This window comes from Lithobates pipiens, unplaced genomic scaffold, assembly GCF_037356315.1.
Source record: "Lithobates pipiens isolate NorthernLeopardFrog02 unplaced genomic scaffold, aLitPip1_a1.2 Scaffold_23, whole genome shotgun sequence".
NCBI classification, from domain to species: domain Eukaryota; kingdom Metazoa; phylum Chordata; class Amphibia; order Anura; family Ranidae; genus Lithobates; species Lithobates pipiens.
Window position 1 is genome coordinate 289686384 of NW_027507785.1, and position 17869 is coordinate 289704252.

At 37.3% G+C, this 17869-nt stretch overlaps 1 protein-coding gene across 5 annotated transcripts in view; it reads left to right on the forward strand.

The window, feature by feature from the left end:
- Nucleotides 1-17869, forward strand: part of TAL1 (TAL bHLH transcription factor 1, erythroid differentiation factor) — a 57029-nt gene that overhangs the window by 1985 nt on the left and 37175 nt on the right. For all 5 annotated transcript variants that reach the window (XM_077450295.1, XM_077450296.1, XM_077450297.1 and 2 more), the window contains exon 2: nucleotides 4119-5018. In XM_077450295.1, the coding sequence (XP_077306421.1) occupies nucleotides 4168-5018 (851 nt within the window). In that variant the 5' untranslated portion in view covers nucleotides 4119-4167. The remainder of the gene's footprint in view (nucleotides 1-4118; nucleotides 5019-17869) is intronic.

Here is a 17869-nt window from a genome sequence, read left to right on the forward strand (position 1 = left end):
GCCTGCCTCTCAGATAGGAAGACATATGGATACAATGTGATCACCTCCATAACACATTCTTCCTTTCTAGATACTGTAAACAACAACAAAAAAGATTGTACTGGTGCTGGTTAATACCTCTTTTTCTTTCTTTCTTCCTTTCTTTTTTCTTCCTATTTCTTCTAAATTGTACTTCTTTACTGTGTATCTTTTTATATGTGTTTCAGACAAAACGACACACGCATAATACCCCATTACAATGGCAGATACACCGGGGTGTAAGACCCCCTTAACCCTTCCTGGCCCACACATCCCAGTGTTTAAATGTCTATTCAAAGAAGAGACAGGACAGGAACAGCCAGAAACAGGACAGTCCCGAGCTCAGATAGAGCAGCCAGAAACAAAGGCTACGACTGCTGGCTGTATATATATATATACATATATATATATATATATATATATATATATATATATGATAGGTGTATCTATCATATATATATATATATATATATATATATATATATATATATATATATATATATATATATATATATATATATATATATATATATATATATATGATAAATAAATAATAAATGGCACAATACCTTCCGTTATAGATGAGTAGATTAATATACCTCTTATCTAAGCATACAGCATATTGTACATACATCATTATGTGTGTCAGTGTTTTTCTCAAATTATGTGTACTGTGTGATTATAGACACAGCTGTACAGCATATAGTTATACAGATTCCTTCATGTTGTTTTATTCATTGTATGTACTGTGCCCACTGTGTGTGTGTTGTGTATAATATGTGTGCTTTGTGTATTGTGTCTACTGTGTAATAATATGTGTGCTGTATGTTGTGTGTGCTGTGTATACAGTGTGCTGTATGTATTGTGTGTTATGTGTATAATACTGTATATGTAATATGTATATTGTATGTACTGTGTGCATTGTGTATACTGTGTATTTGTGTGTAGTGTGTATATGGCTTATACTGTGTATTATGCGTTCTTATTGTATATACTGTGTGTTTTGTGTACTGTATATGTTGTATGTACTGTGTGTTGTGTGTACTGTATATATTGTATGTACTGTGTGTTGTTTGTGCTGTATATGTTGTATGTACTGTGTGTTGTGTTCTGTATATATTGTTTGTATTGTGCGTTATATATTTGTATGTACAGTGTGTTGTGTGTACTGTATGTTTTGTATGTACTGTATGTTTTGTGTACTGTATATGTTGTATACACTGTGTGTTGTGTTTATTGTATGTACAGTGTGTTGTGTTTATTGCATATATTGTATGTACTGTGTGTTGTGTGTACTGTATATGTTGTATGTACTGTGTGCTGTGTGTATTGTATGTACTGTGTGTTGTGTGTCTGGCATATATTGTATGTACTGTGTAACTCTCTATGCCCTATTCTGATCTGTTCTGTATATTCCTCCCACACAATACGTAATAGAGATAATGATGTGATATGGAGGAGATCTTTTCATAGGTGTCTCTGTTATAATAAAGTACAATGACTCATATTAGTGTCTATAATACATATACAAGGGGTGCAGCACTCACCTATAATCACCAACATGTTTATTTCCATCTTTTCCTTATGCTGCAATTTCTACAATTATTATCAATATGAATTATTTATCAACAAGCAACCAGTAGATGTCTATTTGATGGGATTCAGATGAAGCGACTATAGAGATGAATATATAATGTCTTATAACACACGTTTTCTTGAGTATATTATGTTCAGTATACAATACAAACACAATGTATTATTTGATAGTATAATCTAATACTGCTGATATTCTCTGTGTAGTATTATGAGTACATGGAGTATAGAGAAACACATGTACAGGAACAAAAAAATTGCTTTGTTGTAAAATAAAAAAATATACGATTTAGCAAAACATTGACGTGTATCCAGAATATTTATTATTCGTTTTAGTAATATGTATAATAATACAAAAAAAAGCAAACACATCAAAAACAATAATAACAATAATAATAATAATAATAACCACAACAATAATAATAATAATAACCACATCAAAGATAATAATAATAATAAAAAAATAGGAACAACTACTACATCAAAAACAATATAATAGCAATACTAACTACAGTTGTTATTATTATTAGTAGTAGTAGAAGTAGAAGTAGTGGAACTAGATGTATTACTTTTATTTTCACTACTGCTGTTGCTACTACTAGTCGTAGTAGTAGTAGTAGTAGTAGTAGTAAATGAGAACCATTTGTTCTCTTCCTAGAAAGTCATCTATATAACCCCTGTGCGGATAGTGGCCCTGTTTATTAAAGTCTACCGCCCCTGCCCCACTTGCTACATTGCTGCCCCCTACAGGTAGCACCTTATAATCCTCATGCAGTATGAGGACATTATAGAAGTGTGATGTTGTGAATACAAGAGAGGCTGTTCTGGGACAATCCACAAGTGTCGCCTATAGGGAAAGCTGACAGTAATGCTGTGCCTTGTAGTCCCACACACACAGCTAAAACATTGGAGATTTTGTAGGTTAAATACACAACCACATTGACAGATGAAGGCTTATTCTGTTACATTTGCAGCTTCCAATCATGTGTCCTTTGCTCATCTCATTCAGATATGGATTCTGATTGGTTGCTGAGAATAACTGCACTCGGTGCATCATATTATGTTACAAAATAATCCCAGTGAAGCCTAATATATTGTTTTTCAGGTTGTGTTCTCTCATCTCGCAGTCTAACCTAATGCTAATGACTACAGAAATACATAGCTGACACAGCATAGAACTGACCATCATTTATTTACATGGCTTCAATTTTGTTTTTAAATTCAAGCAAACACACATATTGCAGAGTGGCAATTAATAAATTAATAAGAATATATATGTGTGTTGTATATAATTCCCATCGGATATTACGTATGTGTGTATGATTAGTAATAATTCATATGCAGCTATGTGTGTTCAATTGCAATGCATATCAAATATTAAGCTAGATCTTGTGGGTGATGAATAATAAATCATGTCAGATGATAAACTCTATTATAGTTACATATACATTTATGTGTGTTGATTATTCATGAGATATTAAACTTTAGCATGATCATACCATTATATATATATATATATATATATATATATATATATATATATATATATATATATATATATATATTACAATACAGATGGCTGCTGGTCATCGCATAATGTTGTGTTAAATATATAGTCATTACACCGTGTTTTATTGATTGTATAGTCATTGTATAGTGTTGTGTTGTTTGTATGTTCATCGTACAGTGTTGTGTTGATTGTATGGTCATTTCACAGTGTTGTGTTTTTTGTATGGTCACTGCATAGTGTTGATGTTGATTGTGTGGTCACTATACAGTGTTGTTTTGATTGTGTGGTCATTGTACATTGTTGTGTTGATTGTATGGTCATTGTACAGCGTTGTGTTGATTGTATGGTCATTGTACAGTGTTGTGCATATTGTGTGGTCACTGTACAGTGTTGTGTTGAATGTATGGTCACTGCACAGTGTTGATGTTCATAGTATGGTCATTGCACATCGTTGAGGTTGATTGTATGGTCATTGTACAGTGTTGTGTTGTTTGTATTGTCATTGTAAAGTGTTGTGTATATTGTATGGTCATTGTAGAGTTTTGTGTATATTATATGGTCATTGTAGAGTGTGGTGTTGATTGTGTGGTCATTGTACAGTGTGATGTATATTGTATGGTCATTGTAGAGTGTTGTGTATATTGTATGGTCATTGTACAGTGTGATGTATATTGTATGGTCATTGTAAAGTGTTGTGTATATTGTATGGTCATTGTAGAGTGTTGTGTATATTGTATGGTCATTGTACAGTGTGGTGTTGATTGTGTGGTCACTGTACAGTGTGGTATATTTTGTGTGGTCATTGTACAGTGTGATGTATATTGTATGGTCATTGTACAGTGTGATGTATATTGTATGGTCATTGTAGAGTGTCGTGTATATTGTACGGTTATTGTAGAGTGTGGTGTTGATTGTGTGGTCATTGCACAGTGTTGTGATTGGTGTGATCCCTCCTTGGCACATATGATATGATGGGATTTCTTCTTCTGCCCCTCAGGTAGGATTTCGGTGGGAGGTGACAGCCGTGCTATGATTGTGCCCTGAGGATGATGGAGAGGTTGGGGACAGCAGAGATGGGAGACGCTCCGGATGTCGGCTCACCCCCCCGACAGGCGGCGGCAGAGGCGGAAAGCACGCGTGGAGTGGAGCAGAGTGGGGTGAAGGAGGGGGCGGCCCCCAGTTCCCCCCCTCGTGCTGTGCCGGTGATTGAGCTGCTCAGGAGGGGGGAGGGATCGGGGAATATAAAGGCCAGGGAGCAGGAGCTGAGACTGCAGAGCCTGAGTACCAGCGAAGGGTGCAGAGCCCCCCCATCCACTGAGATCTGCAGAGCCCCTCCACCCACCGAGATCTGCAGAGCCCCTCCATCCACTGAGATCTGCAGAGCCCCACTAACCCCCTCTACAGATCTGAGCAGAGCCCCACTGACCCCTTCTACAGACCTGTGCAGAGCCCCACTGACCCCTTCTACAGACCTGTGCAGAGCCCCATTGACCCCCACCACTGAGCTGTGCAGAGCCCCTCTGACCCCCTCTACTGAGCTCTGCAGAGCCCAGCTCACCCCAACTACTGAGCTTTGCAGACCCCCTTTGAACCCATCTACAGAACTCTGCAGACCCCCACAGACCCCAACCACAGAGCGGTGCAGACCCCCACAGACCTCAACCACAGAGCTGTGCAGAGCCCCCCTGACACCAACTACTGAACTCTGCAGGACCCCTCTACCCCCAACCACAGAGCTCTGCAGACCCCCCATCCCTCTGCCTGTCTCCGGACCTCAAGCTGAGCAAGCTGCAGAAGCCCGAATGGTCCAGCTGAGCCCCCCAGCATCCCTCCCCATCCAGGCGGCGGGCAGAACCATGCTATACGGACTGAGCCAGCCTCTAACCCCTGGGAACAGGTAGGCGATTCTTATATTGTATTGTCATTTTAGAATTGTCAGAGTTTTGTTGTGTTGCTGCCTGGACCACTTGAATGATGCACATGGCTATCTGCACCTCCCACAGCCTATCCCTCCCAATGCTGGCCATACACTATACAATCAAATTGTACAATCTCTATGTAATATGAGGACAGACCTAAACAGTCCATTTAATTTGTATCCAATAAGGCATAGCCTTGCACTACATAGGTGATGGTAGACCTAAAGAAGATTGCATAGTGTATGCTCAGCCTTATGTCACTATTATTCCTGCAACCGTTTAACTTGCAGCCTTCCAATGCTTGTAGAACTACAAGTCTTGTATGCCTTGCTAGTTGGGATCTGTAGCCCCATAAAAGTATACAAGTCTGTCCTGCCATTATACTTCTTCCACATCATACCTAAAATTATACCCCTTGCTGCTTCATGGCTTACCATCATCATTAGCTTAGCATTGGACAATCATCAATGATGCTTCTAGCAGCTTAGCCATAGACAGATGTCTCACCAAGAATGACGGGTTTTGAGGCATTTGCCCATCCTTGATGCATTGGCATCACCGCACCTCTAAGATCCACCGCCATATTCTTAAAGGATGAAAAAAAGCAGGGCACACACAGTCATTGTTTTGTTCCCCTTTCTCCATAGAGGAGGTAACAATTGGCATTCTCTTGCAGAGATTTCCGGCAAGTTGAGAAACCCACTATGTGCAATAAAGAGCACTTTCAACACTTGGAAGGTCTTATATCCCTGCAGGGTGCAAATATACATCACAATCCTGATTGTTATGAGAAAAGCTAAAATATATTGTAAAATTTGGGAAGATGCATGGATGGCTTTTGTGCACATTTCACAGTGCAGAACATCTCAACGTTTTTACAAATGTTTTACATTGCAAAATATTTCACCATTAATAAATAGCAAAACACCTATGTAACCCGCCTGATCTATTTTACACTGCAGAGCATCTCACATTTCCTATTGGAATTCCCCTCTAATGTAGTGATGCTAAAATTAGAACATTCACCGGAGAAACTAAAAATAGAGGTGCTGCCTAAAAGCACTGAATCAGATTTCATGTCTCATTTTAGATTTTCAGGTTGTAAAATGAAAGCTGAAATCTGATTGATTGGTATAGAAAAATGTAAATTTTCTGGAAAGAACTACTATTTCAGGAACTGATTGTTTCTGGTTGTGAGAAGGAAGACCATAAGGCGTTAAGTGACAATGCAGTAATGAAGTATTATGCCAATATTCTGTAGGTAGCCGAATCCCTGGACTTAATGTGACCAATTTTAAGATGTGTATGGCAGTTCTAAATATATTCTCAAAAGCAAGATACTCACCACCAGATTTGGACAGGTTGGATAATGATGTCCATGTCTATGAGAGGTGGCATTCACGCCCAGATTTGGACAGGTTGGGTAATGGTGTCCATGTCTATGAGAGCTAGCACTTACCACCAGATTTGGACAGGTTGGGTAATGGTGTCCATGTCTATGAGAGCTAGCACTTACCACCAGATTTGGACAGGTTGGGTAATGGTGTCCATGTCTATGAGAGCTAGCACTTACCACCAGATTTGGACAGGTTGGGTAATGGTGTCCATGTCTATGAGAGCTAGCACTTACCACCAGATTTGGACAGGTTGGGTAATGGTGTCCGTGTCTATGAGAGCTAGCACTTACCACCAGATTTGGACAGGTTGGGTAATGGTGTCCATGTCTATGAGAGCTAGCACTTACCACCAGATTTGGACAGGTTGGGTAATGGTGTCCATGTCTAGAATAGCTAGCATTTACCACCAGATTTGGACAGGTTGGGTAATGGTGTCCATGTCTAGGATAGCTAGCATTTACCACCAGATTTGGACAGGTCGGGTAATGGTGTCCATGTCTATGAGAGCTAGCACTTACCACCAGATTTGGACAGGTTGGGTAATGGTGTTCATGTCTATGAGAGCTAGCACTTACCACCAGATTTGGACAGGTTGGGCAATGGTGTCCATGTCTATGAGAGCTAGCACTTACCACCAGATTTGGACAGGTTGGGTAATGGTGTTCATGTCTATGAGAGCTAGCATTTACCACCAGATTTGGACAGGTTGGGTAATGGTGTCCATGTCTAGGATAGCTAGCATTTACCACCAGATTTGGACAGGTCGGGTAATGGTGTCCATGTCTATGAGAGCTAGCACTTACCACCAGATTTGGACAGGTTGGGTAATGGTGTTCATGTCTATGAGAGCTAGCACTTACCACCAGATTTGGACAGGTTGGGTAATGGTGTTCATGTCTATGAGAGCTAGCACTTACCACCAGATTTGGACAGGTTGGGTAATGGTGTTCATGTCTATGAGAGCTAGCAAACACCCATATCTATTATTTTTTAGAGGGAGCAATAAATTGGCCATAACTCATCATTGTTGTTCCCACCAGCATTCTGGAGTCTACCTGCTTTATACTATTGCACGAATATTCAGGCATAGGTGGGGCTATTGGGTGTATTACATTATCTATTTAACTGATCAAAACAAGTTGGGTCATGCCCCCCCCCCAATTAGTTATAATTCTGCCACAAAATATCACAATATATCCTAGACTGTACTGTCTGGCACTGCTAAACAATGCAGTATCACTGGTCCAATGACAGATCATACCATCCAGTGTCCAACCTCAATGTCAATGCTTCTTCGTGCAGTGGCTGTGACTAGCAGTCGTTCTGCAGACCACAGCAGAATAAGAATTTTAGTTCTACACAATTTCTAGTTCTACTCCAGAAGATCTGGTCCTCGAGACAAGAGATTTAAGTCTATTATACATCTGGCTATAGACAATAATGGTTAGATATGGAAGATTCTGCCATTTACTTGATCATGGTGAGGACAATGAAAACAGACATATGATGACATCATCTAAAAATATATGTATCTATTGTGCAAACCCCATTTGTCCCAGACTCATTATGTTCCCATTAATGAACCAAGGGTGGTTGACCAACATATAAATCATGGTTTGTTTTTAAGAAACAAATAATTGTTGTGATTGGTCATGCAGGGAAAATCGGGCCATTGTATATATTCTGTTCTATTTATAGAAAGTGATATAGTCATCGAATAGTGGCGTACAACATCCAGCATTTTCCAGCCGACGTGATGGAGGTTGCTATGTTTAAAGGGGATGGCTTTGCAATAATTTTCACGTCCTATGCTGATTGTTGTGCAGTAATTCTCTTTGTGCCTTGAGAGAAGACTGGTGGTTTTTATGTGCTTGTGGTCACCTTAACATACGGAGTTCATACATTCAGTACCTGTGGAAAAGCCAAAAATATACCAGTACTTAGTATCCAATTATTTTCCTTGTTTCATTTAAAATATAAAACATCACTGGCTGCTAACATCAACCACTATAGTTTTCTTTGTACGTACAGTAGAGAAAATATAAACATAAATATAATTGGCTAAAAACTCTTTGTTCGAAACCCAACAATAATTTTGCACCATGTAGAGCCATCTTTGTGGATAAGGCGCTTTGAAGAGACAACAGTGATTGTGATGGGTTTGTTTAACGTCTTTATTGGATATCTTTCTCAAGAGTGATTGGCCAGGGGGACATCTGCCTGCTCCTATAGACATGAGATTGTTTTTGGAATTGGACAAAAGGAAGCACAATGGATACATCCATGTGTCCGGACTTCTTTACACTTGCTTTCCATTACATCATGGGACCCAGACTGTCCAGTCTAAAGGGTATCTCACTGTGTACATCCATAAAGTACACGGATGTGGGATGGTGCAGTGAAGGATTGGTAGTCTATGGATATATCAATACTTATTTTTTTTTCTAATGCAGTATATTTCATAGGTACTTATCTCAATGCTCCACAGCTTCTTTAGATATTTACAGAATGGCCAGTACTTCCAAAACTTAAAGCATATCTGAATTCAAGAAAAAAATTAATATACTGCAGCTTACTAATCCTTAAATATGGTAACTGCATTTGTTTTCTTTTTTATTACCTTTTTTTGTTACATTATTTTTACCTGGTGACCCTGCCAGTAACTAGTAACAGGCTTGGGTTCAGTCCCAACTTAGGTTCAGCCAAACCTGGATGTCAATGGTCACTGTTGTCATAAACAATTCTTCCCCATTGTGTACATGAAAGATGCAGGGTGTGGGGTGTCCCTGACACAGATCATCAGCCTAGGAACAAAAGCTACTTCTTGGTTTGGCCAACCAAGGGTTCGGCGAAACACAGAGCCAAACATAAGTCATCTCTACCAGTAACACACTTCCTGTCCTAGGGTGGCAACGGTCACCCAATGTTCTGTATTTACGGCGGATAAGCATTGTCACTCTACGGCGCTCGCTCCTGATTTGTACTACAGAACACCCCCTTCTCATCTGAGGCAGGGCTGATAACACATTGGTGTCCGTTTATGAAGCAGTGATCAGCGGTGATCCACAGCCCATGAACGGTTTATGAAACAGAGATAATCAGGGGAGAAGTGTTGGTGAGGTCAGTGGCTGGTGAGGCACTGGCTAGTATCAGAACCAGATACACACAGACATACCGTTTTTTTTTTATTCCAAAAAAAATTTTTTTCCCCAAAAAAATGCATTAAAAAAATTGCTGTGCAAATACTGTGTGACATAAAATGTTGCAACGACCACCATTTAATTCCATAGGGTGTCTGCTAAAACAATATATATATATATATATATATATATATATATATATATATATATAATGTTTGGGGGTTCTAAGTAATTTTCTAGCATAAAAAATTATGATTTTTACATGTAGGAGAGAAGTGTCAAAATTGGCCTGGGTGGCAAGATGTTTATTTAACCTCCCTTGCATTATTCCCGAGTCTGGCTCGGAGTGAATTTTCATTACCAAAAGCGGTAACCCCCGAGCCAGACTCGGGATCGCATTGCAGGATCCAGGCAAAGTTACTTACCTTGTCCCCAGGATCCTGTGATGTCTCCCTGCTGTGTGTGCGAGCCGTGTCCTCCGCTCGATTTATCACAGTGCCGGCCTCCGTTCCCTGCGAGCGCTGCGATGTACGGGGACGGAGCACGGCGCCAAATTCAAAAAGTGAAAAACACCCAATACATACAATACTGTAATCTTACAGATTATATTACTGTATCAAATTATTTCACATCCCTAGTGCTTTGTCCAGTGCCCTGCATGCAGTTTTATATTATATATACTGTTCTTTCTGCCTGGAAACTGGAGATTGCCCATAGCAACCAAAAAGTGTCCCTTTACGTCAAAAGTGGTTTTAGACCAGCTAGAAAACAGTGATAATAAATTAGAATCACTCGCAGAATTGAGGGATAGTGATTTGTGGGGAAATTCGTCATCAAACACTGAAAGTAATGACAGCGAAAATTCTGCAACTGAGCAAATTTTTGTGTTTTTGATTTGATTACATTATTGAATACATTTTATTATTATTATATTATTTTTTGTTATAATTATTTAGAGTTATTTATTATATTATAATTTATGATTTTGTGTTTCAAACTTTATCATACCCGGGATGTCTACTAGAGCAGGTGGCTTAACAGACAAATTACTGAAGACTTAAGTTATAACTTCCAATCAGTAATTTCACAGTAAATAGATAAATAATAATAATTATATAATAACATATACCGGTAGCATATAAATATATGATTTAGCTTGAATATAATAGTACCTTTTCAACCGAATTGTTTTCTCCCTCTTAACTGTGTGGGAAAAACATGGCATTGTGGGTAACTCTTATACCCATAAACATGTTTTTTCCTTGTAGTTTAGGCCTTACCCTGCTGCTGGTAAATGGACGTTTAGGAGCAGTTGGGCATTTTTTTAAACTGCCCCTCAACTCTCTAAAAAAATGAGTTCAGAAGCTGAGTTTAGAGGCATTTCAAGCTTCAAACGCTTCTAAACGCAGCTAAACGCGGTAACTCTTTGTTTTTTCAAATGCTTCTAAGCACAAACGTGGCAAAACTCCGCTAAATGCAGCATGTAAACGCAGCAAAATGAATGTTTTAAACGTGGGTAACTATCTGTAAAGTTAAATAGTTCAGGAGAGGTTGTAAAAACGTCCCGTGTACATTAAGCCAGGCCTGGGCTGGAAGCATTTGTCTTTTAGACATGCCCCTTCTATTAGAGGAGAGCCTCCACTGCAGCATTTTTATTGGACAGCTTGGGCTAATGGTACTTTACCATTGGTCCAAGGCTCCAAGCTGTCCATTGAGCTCAGTGCCTCTGAAAAGAAGTGAGAGGAAAAAAAGTGAGTGGCCTCTCTGTATTTAGCTTCTGACAGGCAGCACAAGGAGCTTCATATCTCTGGAACCATAGATGATAGGAGCTCCATATTTCTGGAACCATAGATGATAGGAGCCCCGTATCTCTGGAACCATAGATGATAGGAGCTCCGTATCTCTGGAACCATAGATGATAGTAGCCCCATATCTCTGGAATCATAGATGATAGTAGCCCCATATCTCTGGAACCATAGATGATAGGAGCCCCGTATCTCTGGAACCATAGATGATAGGAGCTCCATATCTCTGGAACCATAGATGATAGGAGCCCCGTATCTCTGGAACCATAGATGATAGGAGCCCCATATCTCTGGAACCATAGATGCTAGGAGCTCCGTATCTCTGGAACCATAGATGATAGGAGCCCCGGATCTCTGGAACCATAGATGATAGAAGCGCCATATCTCTGGAACCATAGATGATAGTAGCCCCATATCTCTGGAATCATAGATGATAGGAGCCCCATATCTCTGGAACCATAGATGATAGGAGGTCCATATCTCTGGAACCATAGATGATAGGAGCTCCATATTTCTAGAACCATAGATGATAGGAGCCCCGTATCTCTGGAACCATAGATGATAGGAGCTCCATATCTCTGGAACCATAGATGATAGGAGCCCCGTATCTCTGGAACCATAGATGATAGGAGCTCCATATCTCTGGAACCATAGATGATAGGAGCCCCGTATCTCTGGAACCATAGATGATAGGAGGTCCATATCTCTGGAACCATAGATGATAGGAGGTCCATATCTCTGGAACCATAGATGTTAGGAGCCCCGTATCTCTGGAACCATAGATGATAGGAGCCCCGTATCTCTGGAACCATAGATGATAGGAGCTCCATATCTCTGTAACCATAGATGATAGGAGCCCCGTATCTCTGGAACCATGGGTCGTAGGAGTGGCGGGGTAGGACTTCATACCCCCCTATTTTTATTTATTTATACATTTTTTTAATGTTCATGGCCCTGCCTCCCCTGACTGCACATCCCTGCTCTGTAGCCACAGTGGGGTCTTACTTCTAGCTCAGCATTTTCTAATAGTAAACAAAATTGAATAGGGATAACGGGACCCCCTCATTATAGTTGCTGTCCATGTGAAGAATTAGTAATTTAAATAAGAAACCCTTATAGCTGAAACTGTCAAAAAAAGAATAATAAAAGGACCTACCGGTAGTAGGAGTTCCACCTGATCAGTGACCACACCAAGGAGAAAAACGAACTTTGGGAGGAATCTGACCCAATAAATGGACTACTCAGTACATTCTTCCTGATGCATTCATTTCATTAAACTACAGTTTATTCCTCTACACATTAAAAATACCTGCTGCTTATCTAACTGGTTTTGATTAGCACTTGAATCAAATTTTTTTGTATTTAAATGAACAAACAGGAAGCCGTAGTTTACCAATATTACGATATGACAGAGAAATAAGTGAGCCTGATCTACATGTTCCTGTTTTGTAACAGTTAGTGAAAATATCAGATTGAATGGGTGTCTTATCATGAGATCAGTCTAAAGTAATGATGTGTATTGTAGAGTAAAAAATACGTCTTTATGCTGTGTGACATAAAGTCTAGACAACAATCATATGATGTCCTGAGCACCAGGAGTATTGTGGGAGTTTTATATCATTAGAGACTGCAGCCTATTATCTTCTGTGAGACAAAAACTAGTAGACCTGGAGTGAGATAACAGAATAAGTAAATAGTGACCATTAGGCTGGCCATACATTACACAATTCCCTTGTACAATTTTGCATCAGATTCACCAAAACCATAGACGTGCACACAGGGTGTGCAGGGTGTGCCCTGCTTCCTGGCATCCCCCACTCCCCTCCCTGCGGTGCTGCCAGCTTCCCTATTCTTCAAGTGACTGCTGAGGGGGATGTTTCAGGATGGATGAATGAATATATACAGTGAGTGATCTGTACCGATCGCTCCTGTGTTCATTGTTAACTGAAGCATAGTCAACTGTGTGTACTATGCTTCAGTTTGTGAATGAACAGCAAGCCACTCAGCAAAGAGCACTTCCCATTCGTTCCAGTGCAGGGAATGGGGAAGCTCTGTCCTCAGTCCCTTTCTCTCTGTTTAGACCTTTGATATTTCACCAAAGCCCCCTACAAGGCTCCTAAAGAAATTGTAAAAAAACAATAATATTAATAATAATAATAATAATAATAATGTAAAAAATTATTAAAAAAACACAATTGTATTTTTTTTTAAATAATAAAAATAAAAAATACTGACACCTTCCACTGCCTTACTGATTTCTGCTCTTCTGACACCATCCAATGCTCTGCTGATATACACACATGTGTGTTTGTGCTCTGGGGTGCACACCCTAATGCAATATGCTGCATCAATGACCAAAGCCATATATTATGAGGACAAAAATTTCAACACTTTCAGTTTGTGAGCAATGAGGTAGGCACTTGCATATATATATATATATATATATATATATATATATATATATATATATACTGTCTGACATTCGGCCCATGTGTATGGCAGCCCGTCCGTCAGAAGCCAGAGTGTACTAATGTCCTAAAAAAAAGGATAGTGAGTGCTAAGCTTTAGGCAAATGTAACAAATGACACCACACTTAAAACATTATTTTCATTAATAAAGTAAATAAATGTTAAACCCAAAAACAAACATTTATTATATTGTAGTTTACCAATTCTCAGATGTGACGGCTGCATTAGTCTTTTTCTTTCTTCTACTTTCAAATAGTGATTCATCCAGTAAGTCTGTTGTTTTTTCAAAAAGAACAAGCTCTCTTCCAGCTGTATCAGTTTACAGGAATCAGACAAACCATTTAACACTGACAAGGGTACTTACAATGATCAGCTTTTATTTATTCATATAAAACTTTTATCCCAAAAGAAAAAAAGATTGCTGTAACTGATTATAAAGTGTGATCAGAAGTTTGGTCTCAATTTATTAGGGTATTTAAGTCTCTTAATACAGCTAACACTCCCCTCCCCCCATACTGACAATGCTGCTGTCTGCTGTGCCCACTGTGCTCTGTTGTTTTTCCAAAGAACATGCTCTCCAGCAGAATGCATCAGTTACAGGGATGAAACAAATTACCACTGGCAGGGGTGCTTCCAATGATCAGCTTTTATTTATTCATATAAAACGTTCATTCTAAACAGAACAAAACAGTTGCTGTAGCTGCAGTGTGAGCTGGAATTTGGCTTCAATTTGTTAATGTATTTAAATCTCCTAGTGCAGCTAACACTCCCTTTTCCCCAGACTGACAATGCTGCTGTCTGCTCTGCCTCCTGTGCTCTTTCATCCGGAGTGGGGGGCACTCTAATGAAGGAGGTGTGTTACAGGCCAGATTACCAGGTACAAACAGAGGGGGAAAAGTCTAAAAAAGAAAACAAATGCAGCCACCACATTTATTGATTGGTAACCTGCTATATTGTCAGTTTTTACAGTTTGTTCCCAAAGCTCCGTTTAGGTCTAAAAAATCTCGGGCTAATCTGAGAAATTTGCCACTTAACACTGCATTGAACCTGGATACTGCAGATTATTATTTTAAATCGATCCATAATAAATTGGTTTTACATTGTAATATTAGTCTGAACATGAGAAATCGAATGTAGCAATCGGCTCCTTTTATTGGTGACATGACACCTTTAAAGCTATTCATTATTATCAAAATATACATTTTGTACACAGAAAATTTTGGAAGTGTCCGATAGAACAAACAGACCAACCACCATAACAGAGCAACACATACATCACTCATTCACCATTCATGGCCATATATATATATATATATATATATATATATATATATATATATATATATATATATATAGGTTAAATGTAGAAAATTTTATTTCAAGTGCCTCTTCGCGTAAAAAAAATTGGTATTGTAGCTTCTTCGATCAGAAATATTTTATTAATCTATAAAAATCACAAAAACAATTTTGCCCTTGTCTAGATGTCACCTCATTGGGTTAAGCTTCACATTTTGCTAATTTGAATTGTATTGAAGCCTGTTTTTTTTTTTTTTTATGTATCATTGTCTTTTTTTTTTTTTTTTTATGAATCTTTGTTTCTTTTATATAATAATAAATAAAGATTTTTCAAAAAATACATAACAAAAACCAGGGAGCTAGGAGGGGTAGGAGTTATGTAGTGCTACTATATGGAGGGATTTGTGGAAGGGTCCCAGTTTTATAATTAAATGGAAAACCCCTTAAATTACCTCATTAAGCTTTACATGGATCCCATTACCATTCTACTTCCTCTGTGGCTCCACTTTTTATCATTTTCCTGTTTTACTTCCCTTTGCTTGTCACTTCTTCAATGACATTTTCTATAACTTTCTCAGAACTTCCTCTTTCCTCAACCACAAATACTTTGTCTTCATTTGTGAATCCCAACCCCCTTGTGATCAGTTTATTTTACTGCTATCTTGATATACTTAAAATAGATGCCTACAAAGACATTGCCTAGTGTTGATGGATGTGGACAAATAACTATAACAGTAATTTAATAAAAGTGTGAATTAAATTAAATATTATGAAATCCTACTTGATAATATCAGCACACCAGTTACTTAACTTATTTATTTATTTTATGTATTTACTTACCTTACTATACTTATTATCAGAAAAAACAAAGGAGGGGTACAGACCCATAAAGTTCAGATAAAGACAAAGGATAGGGCAGACAGCGGACATCACCTACTGTATACTTATTATTATTATACTTATTTATTATTTTTTATTTATATTTTATTTTATTTATTTATTGATACTCAGTTATTTTATTTATTACTTATAATAATTATATTATTAACTTATAGTTACTTATTTTTAATGTAAACGTAGACTTGTTGTGCAAATCCATGTACTGATGAGTTGTAAATTGTAGGTGTTATAGATTATTATCATAAATATTATTATTAATATTATTATTATTATTTTTATTCAAGCACATGTAGCATTCTAGAAAATGTCAAGATTGTTGAAATCCATGTACCGATGATGTGTAAATTGTAGGACTTATAGATGATTATTATTATTTTATTATTATTATTGTTGTTATTATTATTTTTATCCGAGCACATGTAGCATTCTAGAAAATGTCAAGATTGTTGAAATCCATGTACTGATGATGTGTAAATTGTAGGACTTATAGATTATTATTATTATTTTTATTATTATTTTTATCCGAGCAAATGTAGCATTCTAGAAAACGTCAAGATTCTAACAGGGCAGTAATATTTCCTGCTCAAAATGTTTTGCTCTCTAAAAATGTAATTATTATTAAAATTGCTACGTTTGCTATATTTTGCTGCTTAAACAATCATCATTTAACCATCCACATCACTCCCTACTCCACTGACACAAACGATTTAATATTCTGACACTCAATTAAGGCAGGAAATGATATGTTTATAAATTTTAGAAGGATGTGTGGCTATACAATTGCATTTTTCTATTGCCATTATTTTCATCAATGATTATGTTTTAGTATAAAATTGCACTGTAGTCACATTGCACTCTTGAATTTTTTTTCCCCACAAATTGAAGATAGTTTACTTTACGAAGATTAAAATTGCACTGTAATTATAATTGCACTGTAGGAATGAGCTATTTTGATTTATGATTTCTTTTCTATGATAATTATAATTCATATTGGTGGCAATTTTAGTACCGTAATAATTATATTTTTGGAGTGCAAAACATTTTGAGCAGGGAATATTACTGCCCGGTTAGTATCTCGACATTTTCTAGAATGCTACATGTGATTATTAAGCACTTTTATAATACATTCATTATTACAAGACTAAAATTTAAAGGATGTCTTTAAATTTAAAGAATGTCTTACTACAATTGAAATAACATACTTTATTTCAGAAATTCATTGATGATTGGTTTCTGCTAGTTGTTATAGTGTCAGTTAATTTAAAGGTCATGTAAAAAAAAAAAAAAAAAAAAAAAAAAGTTAATAATTTTTCTTTTTAATCAGAAAAATGCTTCTTGTGCTAATAGTCATCAAATATACAGCACAATATAATTGAAGGGTAAGCAACCCAGGACATACAATATAGGTTCTGTGAAATCAACATGGTTTGAACAAACAATATGACCTGGCTACCATAGCTCCAGTAAATAATTTTTAATGTAAATAAATATTGTAATATAATAATAATGCAATGTAAATAAATCATCTGAAATCCTATCAAACAGTTTTTTTTTTTTACACGTAGAACATTAAAATATTTTGATTTAAAAATTAGCTTCTTCTATTCATTTAGAGCATCCTCCATCTTGACCAACAGTCCTCCATTTTATATTTTGGTTGCTATATTTATAATAGCTTTCCTGTATTGCTCTTTTTTAGCTTTTCCTTTAATTTGATATTAGGTTAAACAGAAAATTATTAAAAAAATGATATAAATAAATACTGTATATATAAAAATAAAAATGCATTAAATTTAATTCTTTATTTAAATTGTATAAATAAA